Source organism: Neophocaena asiaeorientalis, unplaced genomic scaffold (assembly GCF_003031525.2).
Source record: "Neophocaena asiaeorientalis asiaeorientalis breed wild unplaced genomic scaffold, Neophocaena_asiaeorientalis_V1.1 scaffold30, whole genome shotgun sequence".
NCBI lineage: Eukaryota > Metazoa > Chordata > Mammalia > Artiodactyla > Phocoenidae > Neophocaena > Neophocaena asiaeorientalis.
This window is the reverse complement of record NW_020174923.1, coordinates 13,882,388-13,899,094: the sequence shown is the minus strand read 5'-3', so window position 1 is coordinate 13,899,094 and position 16,707 is coordinate 13,882,388. Positions and strand designations below refer to the sequence as shown.

At 37.3% G+C, this 16,707-nt stretch overlaps 1 protein-coding gene across 1 annotated transcript in view; it reads right to left on the bottom strand.

Annotated features, from left to right (window-relative positions):
• Positions 1-16,707, bottom strand: part of SMURF2 (SMAD specific E3 ubiquitin protein ligase 2) — a gene marked incomplete at its 5' end in the record, with an annotated part of 117,056 nt that overhangs the window by 15,211 nt on the left and 85,138 nt on the right. Inside the window, 5 exons of the mRNA XM_024760645.1 lie at positions 1,224-1,327; positions 2,372-2,564; positions 8,748-8,906; positions 13,087-13,171; positions 15,460-15,662. Of these exons, the coding sequence (XP_024616413.1) occupies positions 1,224-1,327; positions 2,372-2,564; positions 8,748-8,906; positions 13,087-13,171; positions 15,460-15,662 (744 nt within the window). The remainder of the gene's footprint in view (positions 1-1,223; positions 1,328-2,371; positions 2,565-8,747; positions 8,907-13,086; positions 13,172-15,459; positions 15,663-16,707) is intronic.

The following is a 16,707-nucleotide window of genomic DNA, read 5'->3' as shown; positions in this document are numbered from 1 at the left end:
CACGGCATGTGGGATCTTCCCGGACCGGGGCACGAATCCATGTCCCCTGCATCGGCAGGCGGACTCTCAACCACTGCTCCACCAGGGAAGCCCCATGTATGTGTTTTTTAAAAGGAAGTCCAACTTTTGTTTTACTAAGTATTTAGAACATGTATAAAAGCAAAACTCTACTTTTGGGTTCGACTATGGGATAAAGATCAGAAAAAGCAGTTCACTGCCACATCCCATTTAGTCTGCCCAAACCCCGAAAGTAGTGAGGTTAAGAAATAAACAACAAAAAACTAACTACTTATTTGGCCTATACATATAATTATAGAATTTAGATTCCATCAGCAGATAATTAACAAGTTTTCCCAACAAGCATTCAAAATCTACTTATGAGTAAATCATAAGCATTCCACAGAAACTATCAAGCCTTAAGTATGATGTACAAGTGATAAATGCTAAAAATCCAAACTAAAGAAACTATCCATTTGCAGGTAAAAAGGTCACAGAATGAAAGTATGTCTACAGGTGAAAACAAGTAATGCCAAATAACGATTATGGGACTTGGTGGAAACACAAATTTAATTTAGGCTGGATTTAGATTAGGGGAAGCAGAATTATCATGACGGTCCTTAAAATGTTTTAATACAGAAGCTATAATGTTTCTGCTACATTTACATAAAGTGAATTCTCACACCTGGAAAAAAAAATACTTGATGTTTGAACGTAGCAGAAACGTTATAGCTTCTGTATTGAAACATTCTAAGGACCACTTATGATATACACACATACTTATAGACGCAAACATTCCTTTAACAAGGTTAAAAAGCGTGGCAGTGTAAGCAAAGGGAAACAGTATTCAGTTTAGAATACGTCATTAAAATCTCAAGACTGTTACTGACAATGTAAAGCAGAGGGAATAACATGTACTGAAGGAGAGAAATGGAGAAAATATTGGGCCTGCAGACCCTACCAACAGTCCATATAGGGTTGCAGCTAGTTTTCAGAGAAAGTCTCATTGGACTACATGATCCATTCGGGAGTTCACAAACACTCTTCTGGTAGCAGTACTAGCCTAACCTAATTATGAATATATCTACTAGGGTACCCTCTGTTGCAAACATGAGGGAATATTATGCTAGAAAATAAATATCAATGAGAAAGTCACACCACAGGGAGTATCTTAAATTTGTAAATATAAGGATCTATATGTCATTTACTGATGATCAAGGCTTTACCTGGCAACCCCTCCGTAGTCAAGCCCTTCTTCTCCACGAAATTTTATCATTAATCGCTTCCAGAGATCTTTCGGTCTCATTTTCATGACTTGTCGATATGATTCCTGAAATAAATGTTTAATATACTATTATTACTAGGTGCTTTTAACCTGTTACTTAAACTCTCCCTCCATTCCACCTACAAAACATGTTTATTTAAATAAGGTAGAATTTGTTCAACAATCAAATCAATGGATAAGCTCCAAGGGTTTGAAACCTCATGGAACTTCTGACAACAAAATGGATACAGCTTAATACTGTATTACTGAAACCAATTCCTTTGATAAATATATTAAAAGCCTACTAAATGCAAAGCTCCATATTTAAGTCCCATGAACCATAGCAATGATTCCACTCACATTAAAGAACAGAATCTGATAGAATTACCACTTGTTTTCAAGTTAGTTGTCACAGACACCAGTAGAAAGTAAAGGTAAGAAAAAGAAGGTTTCAAAGAACATAAAAACATCATTAATGTGATCTTCACTAAACAGACAACTTTCTATTATTTTAAAAATACAAATGACTGACTACAAACAAGGTCAGAATGGTCCTGAGAGAAAAAAGTTCATTCTTTGGGAGAAGGATTATTAAGTTCCCAAACATCTTTTGCCCCAGAACACTCTAATAAGAGGGAAACCCCTGCCTTGGACCTCTGCCATTTATTATGTAAGAACTTTGAAGTTGCTATTAAAGCTATAAATCCAAAGATAAAAGGATACACTAGAAAGGAAGATTTTCAATAAATTAAGGAAGTAGTCCAACAGTAATGATTTTTTGATTTAAGAGTCCCTAACCTCTTGGAAGAATTAGAAAATAAGGGATGGATAATATCTGTGGTCTTTTAAAATTCATTAACAAATAAGTATCTGCAACTGCAAGGACCAAGCTGCTCCCAATCAGAACATCTCACACTTCATCGCATTTAAATGTTTATCTTATGTATTAAATCTCTCCAATATTATTGCCTTTATTCCCACAAGTAAAAAAAAAATTAATGAAAATTCTCCCATTCTAAAGAGATATGAGTCCCCCAAAATATACTTGGAAAACAGAGTACATCACTGAATTAATTTTTCTCTACTTTAAAACAAGACTTGCAAGTTTACCTCAAAAATCTCTTCCCTGGAAACCTCAATGCGGCAATGGCCAGCCTGAGGCTGTTGCTGGGAAAGTTCTTGCCGCAAAATTTTTAGTTTCTGAACCAGGTCTCGTTTGTACCGTGGGACTGTCAGACACTCTGTGTCATCAGGGCACAACGATACCACCTGCTGTTGCTGGTCTTTCAATTGGTTCTGCCGACTAAAAGTAAACAAATATTATTGAAGTATTTTAAACAAGAGAGATTGCAATTACACATTTAAAATAGCATCCTACACTAAACCAAGTCTACCTATAGCATTTCTAGGCCTTATTATATTCTTATCTTGACATTTTTGACAACAATAAACTAGCTCCAAAGTTTATTTCTTGGAACTTACGGAAGTGGATAACAGAGTTTTATGCAAAAAACTTTTATACAACTGCTGAGAACAGCTTTCCCAAATACCGTTTCCATTTTCTTCTGCGTAGTTTACCATCTCTCCCTTTAAAATTCAGGCATAGGCCAAACCCTGTGCCTGTTATCTAGAGTCTGTCTCTCTGGAAGAGACAGTTTGAACTGGCAGCTTGGCAGGGACCCCTTCTCCTATGCACGCTACAGTCCAGACCACAAGAATGTGGGAGGTCACAGCAAGTTACTGGCACAGAGAAATGAGCACTTCACAGACAAGTCTAAACGCTTTATAAAGTGCCTACTTTTCTTTCTTTTCTTTTGGCCACGCTGCACGGCATGCGGGATCTTAGTTCCCCGACCAGGGATCGAAGCCGTGCCCCGTGCAATGGAAGTGTGGAGTCTTAACCACTAGACCACCAGGGAAGTCCCTACTTGTCTTTTTATTGTGGTAAAATATACGTAGCATAAAATTTACCATTTTAACCATTTTTAAGTATTATAGTCAGTGGCATTCACATTGTCTGTTGTGCTAAAGTGACTTCTAACTGCACATATATGGTTTACCACAAATACACTAAAATAATCTCCCAAGTACAGCAGAAAGATAATAATAATTTTTAAAGGCACATTGCCTAGAGTTATTTTTATTCTCCTGGCAAAAATAATATAAGTTGCATCTAAGAATTTTTTAAAAGAATCTTATGATATAATGAACTAGTTAATTCCAATAAACCGTCAGGAAGTAAAAAGTCAGATAATTCACTATTGATATCTATGCAAACATTGAGTGACTCTGTTGGAATTTAATTTTTTTTTTTTTTTTGGCTGCGTTGGGTCTCCGTTGCTGTGCACAAGGCTTTCTCTAGTTGTGGCGAGCAGGGACTTCTCGCCGCCGCACGCAGGCTTCTCATTGCAGTGGCTTCTCTTATTGTGGAGCACAGGCTTTAGGCGCGCGGGCTTCAGTAGTTGTGGCATGCGGGCTCTAGAGCGCAGGCTCAGTAGTTGTGGCGCACGGGCTTAGTTACTCCATGGCATGTGGGGTCCTCCATGACCAGGGCTCGAACCCATGTCCCCTGAATTGGCAGGTGGACCCTCAACCAGTGCGCCACCAGGGAAGTCCCTGGAATTTAATTTTACACACAACAGACACAAGAGTACAATCTCCTAACCTAAAGATAAAGGGCAATGGTAGCTATGAGAAAATAAACAAAAATAACTTTCAGTTCTCTAACAAATCACCCAAACTTACTTTACATACAGTGACTCTTTTATGTACCAGGCCAAATTTTATCCTAGAACGTGTAACTATCCAGAGAAAATGCAGCTTTGATGAAAATTACAAATCGCCGTTTACTACTCTCATAAAACATTGTAATAAAGGTGTTTTTTAATACACACATACATATATAAATCAAAACAGAATATATTAAAAATACTCTCTAAACAACTGTATTAATCCTATCCAAAAACAAAAAAAAACTTGGGTATACCAACTTAAAGATACAAAACTTTAATTCAAAGTAGATCAGAGACTTCAATGTAAAACCTAAAGCCATAAGACTTCTGAAACACTAGAAAAGTTTTATTACTCATGTTACGCAAAAATTTCTTAAATATGATCCCCAAAGCACAATTCATAAAAGAACAAATGGATAAAATGAACTTCATTGAAACTTCAAACCTTATGCTCTTCAAAAGACACTGTTAAGAAAATGAAAAGACAAATTATGGTCTAGGAGAAAATCTTTCTAAAGCATACAGCTGACATAAAACTTATATTTCAAATATCTAAAGAATTCTCAAAACTCGAAAGTCAAAAAAAACCAAACAACTCAGTTTTTTTAAAAAAGGAGGCAAAAAATTTCACCGAAGAAGATATACAGATGGAAATAAGCACATGAAAAGATGCTCAACATCATTAGTCATTAGAGAAATGTAAATTAAAACTATAATGAGGGACTTCCTTGATGGCACAGTGGTTAAGAATCCACCTGCCAATGCAGGGGACACAGGTTCGATCCCTGGTCTGGGAAGATCCCACATGCCACGGAGCAACTAAGCCCATGCACCACAACTACTGAGCCTGCACTCTAGAGCCCGCGAGCCACAGCTACTGAGCCCGCGTGCATCAACTACTGAAGCCCACACGCCCTAGGGCCCACGTGCCACAACTACTGAAGCCCGCGTGCCTAGAGCCCATGCTCCGCAACAAGAGAAGTCACCGCAATGAAGCCCACACACCACAACGAAGAGTAGCCCCTGCTCGCCGCAACCAGAGAAAGCCTGTCAACGAAGACCCAACACAGACCGCCCCACCCCAAAAAACAATGAGATAACACTACACATCTATTAGAATGTCCAAAATTAAGATTAACCATACCAAGTGTTAGCTAGAGCAACTACAACTCTCATACACTTCTAGTGGGAAAGTCAAATGGTACAATCACTTCAAAAAGAAATCTGGCAGTTTAAAAAGTTAAACATAAATCTATCATATTGTGCAGCCTGGGTATTTATTTATCAAAGAGAAGTGAGAGCATATGTCCACACAAAGACTTAAACATAAATGTTCCTGGACTTCCCTGGCGATCCAGTGGTTAAGACTCTGCACTTCCAACGCAGGGGGCGCGGGTTCGAACTAAGATCCCACATGCCACACAGTGTGGCCAAAAATAAAAAAACCCACACGAATGTTCGTAACAGTTTAGTCATGGCCCAAACTGAAACAATCCAAATGTTCATCAACAGGTAAACAAATAAACTGAGGTCTATCCATACAATGGAATACCACCCAGCAAGGAAAAGAAATGAACTATACATACAACAGAGATGAATCTCAAATAATTAGGCTGGGTAAAAGAAACCAAGCAAAGAGTACATGCTGTATGAATCCACTCATCTGAAACTCTAAAAACTGCAAATGTATAGTGACAGAAAAAGCAAATCAATGGTTGGCTGAAGATGGGGTGTGGATTGAACTGTGTCCAAAAAAATATGTTGAAGTCCTAACTAAGCCTTGGCACCTGTGGATGTGACCTTATTTGGAAATAGGGTCTTTGCAGATGTAATCAAGTTAAATGAGGTCACACTGGATTAGGGTGGCTCTAAATCCAATAAATTGGTATCCTTATAAGAAGAGGTAAATTTCGACCCAGACGTACAGGAAAGAAAGTGTGGCATAATAAGAAATATACTTTGGTCTCTGTCCCCAGTTCTTGACACAGAACTCCTAAAATGCTTGAAATTTCCTGAGTGACACAGGTGACAGGAGTGTATTCTGTTCTAATATTTGGTCTTTGTCCCCAGTACAAGATACAGAAGCTCCTGAATCCCCTTGAATTTCCTGGGTATTGGAGCATTTTTTGTTTCAGTGAGGTGACTTGCTAGGCCCCTATATAATTTCAGGATGGGGGCTGGTCACCAGAAAGACCAAAGCTTGATTAGAAGCCTAGAACTTTCAGGCACATCCCCCCAGCCTCTGGGGAAGGGGAGAGGAACCGGAGATTGAGTTAATAATTGATCACTCCTGTGTGGTAACAACTCCATAAAAATGCCTAAACAAGTGTTCAGAAAGCTTCTGGATGGTGAGCACACTGAGGGTGCTGGAGGATGAAGCGCCTGGAGAGGGCGTGGACGCACTATGCAGCCCCTGCCCCATACCTTGCCTTGTGCCTCTCTTCCATGTGGCTGTTCCTGAGTTGCATCCTTTATAATAAACTGGTAATAGTAAAGAAATAATTTCCCTGAGTTCTGTGAGCCATTCTAGAAAATTATTGAACCCAAGGAGAGAGTCATGAGAACTCGATTTATAGCCAGTTGGCAAGAAATACAGGAGGCCTGGGACTTATAAATGGCATCAGAAGTGAGAACAGTCTTGTGAGACTGAGCCCTTAACCTGTGAGGCCTGATACTAACTGGAGGTGGTATTAGACTGAATTCCGGCGCTGTACATCTCGATGGCGTCTGCAGACGTGGACAATTGGAATATTTGAGGAAAAAACCCACACACTTGGTGGCAGAAGTTTTGTGGATAAAATAGATCATAGAAGGCCACGTGAAGACAAAGGTAAAGACTGGGATAATGTGTCCACAAGTCAAGGAACAGTAAAGTTTCTGGCAACCACCAGAAGCTAGGGGAGAGGCATGGAACAGATTTTCCTTCAGAGCCACCAGAAGGAACCAACCCTTCTGACAACCTGATTCTGAATTCTAGCCTCCAGAACTATAAAAGAATAAATTTCTATTGTTATAAACCACCCAGGGGCTTCCCTGGTGGCGCAGTGGTTGGGAGTCCGCCTGCTGATGCAGGGGACATGGGTTCGTGCCCCGGTCTGGGAGGATCCCACGTGCCGCGGAGCGGCTGGGCCCGTGAGCCATGGCCGCTGGGCCTGCGCGTCCGGAGCCTGTGCTCCGCAACGGGAGAGGCCACAGCGGTGAGAGGCCTGCGTACCGCAAAAAAAAAAAAAAAAAAAAAAAAAAAAAAAATAAACCACCCAGTGTGTGATATTTTGTTACGGCAGCCTTAGGAAACTAGGGAAGTGATGGGAGGAGGGACTACCAACAGGCTACAAAGAGGCAGGAGGAGGCTTTCGAGGGTGATGGATATGTTCACTATCTCCATTATGGTGATGGTTTCACAGTTATATAATATGTCAAAACTTAAACTGTACACTGTAAATATGTACAATTTATTGTGTCAATTAAATTTTAATAAAGCTGACTTTTTTTTAAAAACCCACAGTTCATCAAAAAGTCTACATTAATAAATGCTGGAGAGAGTGTGAAGAAAAGGGAACCCTCCTACACTGTTCGTGGGAATGTAAATTGGTGTAGCCACTATGGAAAACAGTATGGAGCGTCCTGAAAGAACTAGAAATGGAGCTATCATATGATCTAGCAATCCCACTCCTGGGCATATATCTGGAAAATATGAAAACACTAATTTGAAAAGATACATGCACCCCAATGTTCATAGCAGCACTATTTATAACAGCTAAGACATGGAAGCAACCCAAGTATACACACACACACACACACACACACTCTCTCTCTCTCTCTCTAAAATATCACTCAGCCATAAAAACAGAATGAAATATTGCCATTTGCAGCAACATGGATGGACCTAGAGATTATCATACTAAGTACAGTAAGCCAGAGAGAGAAAGACAAATATTATATGATATCACTTACATGTGGAATCTAAAATATAATACAAATAAATCTATATACAAAACAGAAATAGACTCACAGACGTAGGAGACAAAATTATGGTTACCAAAGGGGAAAGGGAGGGTGGGGAGGGATAAATTAGTAGTATGGGATTAACAGGTACAAACTACTATACATAAAATAGATAAGTAACAAGGATTTACTATAGAACACAGGGAACTATATTCAATATCTTGTAATAAACTAAAATGTAAAATAATCTGAAATATATATATATTACATATGTATATAGCAAACTGAATCACTTTGCTATATACCTGAAACTGACACAGTATTGTAAATCAACTGTATTTTAATAATTAAAAAAAAACCCAGGGTACATCAAGCCCATTCACAAAGACTTGTAAGAATGACTGTCTAAGTCCTGCAAATGGGAAAGAAGCCTTAAAGCTGAAGTACAAAACTGACACATCAGAAAATCCTCTGGGATAGATTCAGCTATCCTAGAGCTATTTCTGATGCACTCAAGGAAAAAAATCCATCCACTCCATAAAGTAGCCTGTCTCTGCAGGTGTGCTGCGGTGCACCTCTGATACACACCCTTTTCCTAACATTTCAGGACAGGTTCCTACTTAAGCACAGTGGGATTAAAATACCCAAACATGAGAGTTAAATTTGTCATATTCTTATATAAAATTATGTTCAACAAGTGATTTATAATTGAAGAGAGCAGACATTCTATCACATTTATTACAAAAAGCATCTATCAGTCTTCTCTTGTTCAGACTCGCATTTGAACATGTATAGTTTCAAAAACTTACTTTAAAACTAAATGCAAGTTAGCAGAGAGCCGAGGATCTGTAAACTGTGTTGTTCTGTTGTTATGGTCAACGAAATAAACTCTGCCTGTTGCTGTATTCCGGATCTCCCATCCAGGAGGCAATGGACCAAGCTCTTCACAATTGATGTTGCTAAGATCCCTGCAAAAACAAATATAAAATAAAAAATACTTCACTGCTGGGCCTGCTGAGCCAAGCAAGTGTAAATGACACAGAACAATTCCATGAAGTCTGAGAAAATGTATTGTTTCAGAAACTTGAGACGTTCAGCTGGAATCTTTAATTCCCAATGGTTTAACAAACTTGCATATTCAAAACCCAATCCATAGATGGCTCAGAAACTTATCACACAGCCTACATTTTTAGTGAGTTCATTCCTGGGCTTTAATGTAATTCAGGTTTTAAATTAATATAAAAGCAATCACAACATTTGCCAACATAAACTGTACTTCAATACTTGTCTGACAAAATATTGTTTTCCAAATGTCAGTGATATAAGGAATTAAATGTTTTCTAAAATTTCCCTTCAATTATTTCTTTCTTTACTACACCATAAAATCTGTGTAAACGTTCATTCCATGATTAATTTTAAGCTCTTCAACAAAGCAAAACTGGAAATGTTATTGAAATTGTGATCCTGAAAATAACCACAGTATATATTTTAAAGGATAACTACTCCATTTTGAATTCTGAAAGATATAAAGCTAGTGAATGAAGAACCTGTTTAAGACACCTTAGGAAGAATGTTCTAAGGTTTACTGCTACAATAAAAAAAGCAAAAAGACTTTTTTGCTTTTTGGGGCAAAGACCACTGTTACTATATCATGCATTCTTAAAATACTACTATAAGGGCTCCCCTGGTGGTGCAGTGGTTGAGAGTCCATCTGCCGATGCAGGATGCAGGGGACACGGGTTCATGCCCCGGTCCAGGAGGATCCCACATGCTGAAGAGTGGCTGGGCCCGTGGGCCATGGCCGCTGGGCCTGCGCGTCCAGAGCCTGTGCTCCACAATGGGAGAGGCCACAACAGTGAGAGGCCCGCGTACCACAAAAAAAAAATATATATATGCTATTATATATGACAAAGATTTATAGAACCTTAAAGAATGAAAAAAAAGCATGTCTAATATAAATTTAAACTGTAACCAATAATTACAACGACAAATCTCATCAAAATTATGTTTTCAAAGTTAAACTAGAAAAAAAGTTTTCCTGAAATAACCTCTTCTTGGTCATAGTGAAAACGTAATGATGGGCACCCAGAGATTTGTTGGAACAATGATTTTTAACTTGTGCTTATAGGTGCCCCAGAGATTCTTCTGCTACAGAACTAAAGATTGGAAAGAACACACTATTCTGAGACACTGCTAGTCTCAAAAGAGGCAAGGGAAAAAGTTCCAAGAGTCCTCCTCAAATTTGTTTCAAGTGAATTAAACTGGAGCTGGTACCTGAGTGGCAGACAGGCAGAGTGGGGGGCTGCCAGAGGGTAGTGGTTAATTGGGAAACTCAGCCTCAGGCCAGCAGCAAGGTTGGAAAAGGAAATCTGGAACTTCCCCATGGAGAACTCAAAGGGAAGATGAAGTGATTCCAGAAAAAATTCCTAAATTCTCACTTTAGGTCCACAGAACTCCAACCAATTGAAATCAAACTCACAATCAAAGATCACCAAACACTTCAGAAAGGAATTCATGATTACTGAGTCAGTAGAAACAAAACCACGGAATTAGATCCCCAAGTACTGTCAGAGATCAAAAAGAATAGCTATGATATGCAATGTTTAAAACAAATAATAAAAGAGAACAATTACAAAGACAAACTATCACTGAGAGATTATTAAGAATGAACAGATTTTTTTCTAAATGGAACTTTTAGAAATGAAAAACAATTATCATTCTTTATAATCAAAGAATGAATAATGTTTTTGATGTAATGCAGAATTTCACTTTATATCATTTTATTTAGAATTTTATAAATTTATAGTCATACATGGGAGGGCTCTAAAGAATTGAGGAGAAGCAGAAAACTGGAAACACTCTTTATGTGGAACTGGGAAATGATTAAAGGAAAATGGTATGCTACACAGCCATAAAAAGTAATACAGATCTGTATTTTAAGACTAGTCAGTATGCAATACAGTGAATAACAAAGCATTAATCATTATTTTAAAGAGAAATACAAAACATTCTAAAATGGTGCTTCTCAGATAAATCTAAGTTTACTGGATATCTTTACATAAAGTTAGTTTTAAAGTGTCTGAGTGACACTATTTTATAAATGTCTTTGATTGAACAGTAATGATATTTTAATAGAATCTAAATATTTATAGTCTGCTTTGATAAAAGATCCTCCATACAAAAGACATATTCACTAAAGGATCCCCCAAAACAAAATATATTTTAAGATAACAATTTGGAGCATAGAGACTAAAGAAAAGAAATATAATCCAAAGCGTTATTTCATAGTCATTATTCAATACTCAATATGAAATATTCTTAAATCTTTATAGAAACCCCTTATTCATTAATGAAAAACCAACATTGTTTCCTCAGGAGTAAGAACACACTGCCCACTGTGGTGCCAAAATCTCTGTTTCAACTTCCAACTCCAGCTTACACACCACTCTTTCAAAAGGCAGCTCAAGGGCTTCCCTGGTGGCGCAGTGGTTGAGAGTCTGCCTGCCAATGTAGGGGACCGGGTTCGTGCCCCAGTCCGGGAAGATCCCACATGCTGCAGAGCAGCTGGGCCCATAAGCCATGGCTGCTGAGCCTGCACGTCCGGAGCCTGTGCTCTGCAGCGGGAGAGGCTGCGGCAGTGAGAGGCCCGCGTACTGGGAAAAAAAAGGCAGCTCAAGATCAGCTTTCACACTGTTGTAAATCATTCAGTTTTTTAAAAAAATCATTTTTCTTCTAAACATTTCCTTCCAATGATTTTAAATTATGTTATAGAAAAGTTCGTTACTGACCTTCAACATGATAAACAGAACCCAAAACACTTAATTTACATATCAAAACTCTTATTTCTAAAAGTGAGGCACTTAGATTGTTTTCAGTGAGCTTATTTAATAAAACAAAAATTTCCTCCCCACTATTTTTTTTTAAATCAACAGCTGTATCATGAAGACACAGAAATGGCAACCTTCATACAATAATTAATGATAACACATTTCCTTGGCTGCCACCCTCAAAAGATTCTGATTAAGCTCTATCACAAAGTAAAATATTTTGGGAATTCCCTGGCGGTCCAGTGGTTAGGACTCGGTGCTTTCACTGCCGGGGCCCAGGTTCAATCCCTGGTCAGGGAACTAAGATTCCCATAAGCCGCAAAGCGCGACCAAAAGAAAAAAAGGAAAACATTTTCATTATAATAGCTTTATTTATAAATAAACAGAGTATCAAAGCAATCCAAAATCAGTCACAACTGTTTTTAATTCAAAAACATGATTCTAGACAAGTAGAGCTCTGAGTACAAACTTTAGGCAGAAAAAGATCTCTTGACCCTCCATAGGACTTTTTTTTTTTTGAAGAGAGGAATGTTGCACTTAATATATAAAATATCCTCATCCAACAAAGGTATATGTATAGCTTATAAAGTTGATTTAGAATTTCACTTAGAACTCAACCTTTTTTTGCAGCTTCAACTGGACTACTTGGCACTCTCCATCTGTTCAGTAGAAAATAATTCAAAATAGCTAGTGGTTTAAAATGTATTATTTGATACTAAAATGTACCAGAAACTATGTTAAACTACTAAATTGATTTTGTGTCATTCCATCTTCTTAAAGTTAAAAGACAGCTGACATTCTGGTTAGTAAATGCATTCAACAAGGCCTGCAATTCAAACATACAAATTTTGGCATTTAGAAGTAATTTATGTTAACTGGGTTATTCCTTTTCTACATTAAAATGAAACTTGAAGATTGAATACACTTATATAAAGTTAAAATAAACAAACCTTTTTTAAAAAAGCCTAACCAGAAAGAAAAATATCAATTTACTACCCTTAAAAAAAAAGGGTATGTATGTTTTTATAAGGGTATGTATGTTTTCCCTAGGTCAATTTTCAAATTCCTACAAGACCCACATTTTTGCCTCAATTTTTTTAAGGGGGAGGGGGAGAGGAACTGGAGACTGGTTGGGTGGTACGGCACTGGGGTAGGGTTGCAGAGAAGTAAGTAGGACTTTCTACTAAATGTCAAACTTTTGATCAGAAAGAGCCAAACTTTTACATCATCTATTTTAAGAAGTTAAAGATTAAATAATCAAATAAATCCTAGGTGAAATGGATATTCAGTGGTATGAAGGGTATTTAGAATATGTTCTTACCTAGGCACTCTTGGATCATGCCATGTGCTCACACCAGTCTGAGTATGTAAGAAATACACCTGACCTTGTTGTGTTGTCCTCTGTTCTGTAAAATTAAGAAACACTAATAATAAAAACATATTCAGAATGTCCAAATCAAAAACAGCTATAAACACTAGGATGATGTTATATTAATAGGTAAACTCTCCGAATTACCAATCAATTTTATTACAAAAGAACTGCTTTACAAATCACTTGTTCTGAACTCAGAACACATTTTCTCCTGGAAACAGTCTTATAAATGGTGGTGAGGGTCACAGCCCAGCTATTTAAAAGCCAACTACACTTATAATGTGGCTCAAATATTAAACATGTTGCAATGGAAAATAGAAAATGAGATTGTCACAGTACCAATAATTAAATAAAACAAACATGAAGAAATTGTCTTTTATTTGTCTTAAATGTGGAGCCTAAGGGAAACAGAAGGGCTCAGAGGAAGAGGCTAACCAACTCTGGGGAGATTCTCAGGGATTTGCAGAAACTTTCAAAAAGTTTGCAGGCTGGTAATGCTTTTTTAAATTATGCCTAATTTTATATCAAAACTTATGTTTTTTCTTTCCTTGAGAGAGGTGTATTCTCAAGACTACATTTGGACTCAAACAGAAGCAAAAAAGATGGAATATAGAAGAGACACCCTATAGACTAAAAGAAGCAATGACGGAAAAATAATCAAGTTAGGAGCAGGAAGACTAAAGAGCACATATGCCTACTGGGGAAAAAAAGCCGCAGGCAAAATTAAGTCAAAGCCCTTGGGGAGAGAGTGAGGAGGCCAGGGCAAAGAGAAGGAATCTGTGAAACGGTTTCTTCGGTGGTGGTCTGTAGTCTTTATTTACTTATGTTTTCAAGCAACAGAACTACCTTTTTTTAAAAAAAAAAAAAAAATCTAATGAAAAATTCCAATATATGAAACAATAAAACTATTGCTAATATTTTAGTATAAATTTGTTTATAAACCTGTAATAAAAATCAATTTAAACTTCTAAAATTATAAATGCAAAAATGTTTAAAACTGGTTCTAGATGACAGCTGCAATAATTTCAGCCTTGATACCCACTTTACTCCTATGTTTTTGGTTGTACAAAAAAATTTTTTTTAATCCAAATCACACAAATATTGTAAAAGTATAAAGTATTAACCACCCCCACTCCAAACCACTTGCCTTATAATCTCAATTAAAAAGAATGCCAGGAGATACTTGATTCTAAGGTCTGGACATTAGTAACAGTTAAATTTTAACTTCTCATGAAATTTCATTTATTTCTTGCAACAGATCTACATGGTTGGTAATAATATTTTCCCCACTTTATAGTATAGAAGATAAAACTGAGGCTCAAACAGGTTAATGTGCCCAGCGTCACACAACTAATATATAGCAAAGCCAGGATATGAACCCATCTGTTTCCCAAGCCCATGCTCTAACCACTGTGCTTTAAGTTAACCTGTGTGGCCTAGCTCAATTAATGGAAAAATTGGGTTTTTAAAAAAATTAAATAGTTAAAATACTTAAAAAATAAAGTAAGAATGATGCATTTGTGTAAGTTTAAAAAACATTCTGGAGTAAAAATAAAATACAAGTTAGATCAGGCAACTCCCAATGTTGGTCACTAGGTGTCATCATCAGCCCAGAACTGTTCATCTAGAGGCTGTGGAAAGGGCAAGGATGTTAAGTAACTTGGTTAAGCTTTTAGCAAGAGAGGAGAGAACAGCTGAGGTCATACTACAAGAGTTTAGGAAGTTCTGTATTCAACTATGAGAAGATTCATGTCATCTTTCACATGGAATTCTAAAATTTAGGAAATTATATAAGATTATAGTACTTTTACACAAACACAGAAGTGACTAAATCATTTACAATAACCCAATCACTCAGATAACACAAAATTATAGACAATACAAATATATAAATACCATCAGAAATATGCTTTTTAAATTATTTCTAAATATGCACGTCTAGAAAATTACAAGTCTGACTTCAGATTGCCATTATCAAGAAAAACACCGTCTCACTTTTTACAGTGCCTGTTTACAAAGCAGTCTCACATTGTTTCATATGCTTTTCACAATACCTTTGTGAAAAGGAGAGGTATCATTCATCTCATTTCATTGTAATTGGGCAAAAAGCTTAAGGTTAAACGACTCGCCCAAAGTCAAAGTGTTGTTAGTCTTCTACCACTTCAAAGACTTTTCAAAGTTGGGGAGTTTTACATTTACTTTGATTTTCATGCAGAATTCCTAAACCCAGATTAATAACTTCTTTAAAAGTTGGTTTTCTGGCTTCTTAGCAAGCTGAAATCAGTAAAACACACTTTATTTTTCCTCTGCTAGTTGTCATACCATAGCCTTCTGGTAGGTCTGGAGGAGTATGTAAATGTGTCCTGCTCATGTAATTTCTATGTCGTTGTGACCTGACTCTCCTCTCTGCCAGTCTGGGATCTGAAGACTGTCCAGATGTTGCACCGTTCGTTCCACTAATTGGAGTGTTCTCATCAACAAAACAGCTAAGAGGTCTGCCAGGACTAGAATATTCAGATGCTGGTCTATCGAAAAGAAACAAGGAAAAAAAGTTACTCAACTCAGATACCAAAAGCAGAATTTTATAGACAATGTATGTACAGCAGTAACAATCACTTGCAAGAAAACGGAATGATTAATATAATGACTCAAGAACTCTCAATAAAAGCAAACCCAAAGCCTCAAAGCACCAAAGAAACCCAGGTGATAAGCAGATTGTCAATTACGTATTCAAATCACTTTATATTGATTTTAATTACATTTCATATGAAATCCGCATATATTTGTAGATGTGAGTATGAGCTCACCAAGCCTTACTTGGCTTAGCCACAGGCGACCTCAGACCTGTGTCCCCACCATTCTCCCACTCTGCCTCTGCCACACTGACATTCTTCCTCCTCCTCAAGCTTGCCATGGTCGTTCTACCTTTAGTGCTGGAGAGTAGCCCTTCCTTCTACCTAGAGTGATTTTTTCTCCTATTTTCCCTAGGCCAGACTCTTTTTTGTCATTCAAATCTTAGTTTAAGCTTAAATGTTGCCTCTGAGAGGTCGTTCCTGACCTTCAGATCTACAGTAGTCACCCAGGCATTTGACAGTACCTCACCTTACTTCCTCAGCATGGCAGTTACTTCTGATATTTTTCTGATTTGCATCCTTGTTTTCATCTGTCTTCTCCCACTAGAATATTTACTGAGAGAAGAAAGTCTGCCTAGTTTGTTCCCCACCATATGTATTCCCTGCACCTAGAGTAGTGCTTAGCATATATTTAAGAATAGTAGTTCAATAAATATTGAGTGAATAAAGGAAAGATAGTCTGTCTCTTCAAAGAGCTTCCAGTCTCTTGTAGGTCATCCAAACTAAGAGGATAATTAAGAGTTAATTTTTAAACTAACATTTACAACACAATCGACTTTATACATGTGGAAATTAAAGTCAATTTTATCAGTTAAATGAGAAGGAAATAGACTTCACTAAAGCACTGACACAAGTACACATTTATTTACACTCAGATATGATAAAAATAGGTTCTTTGACTTCCATATAATCCTTGGCAGTTTAATACTAGAAATCA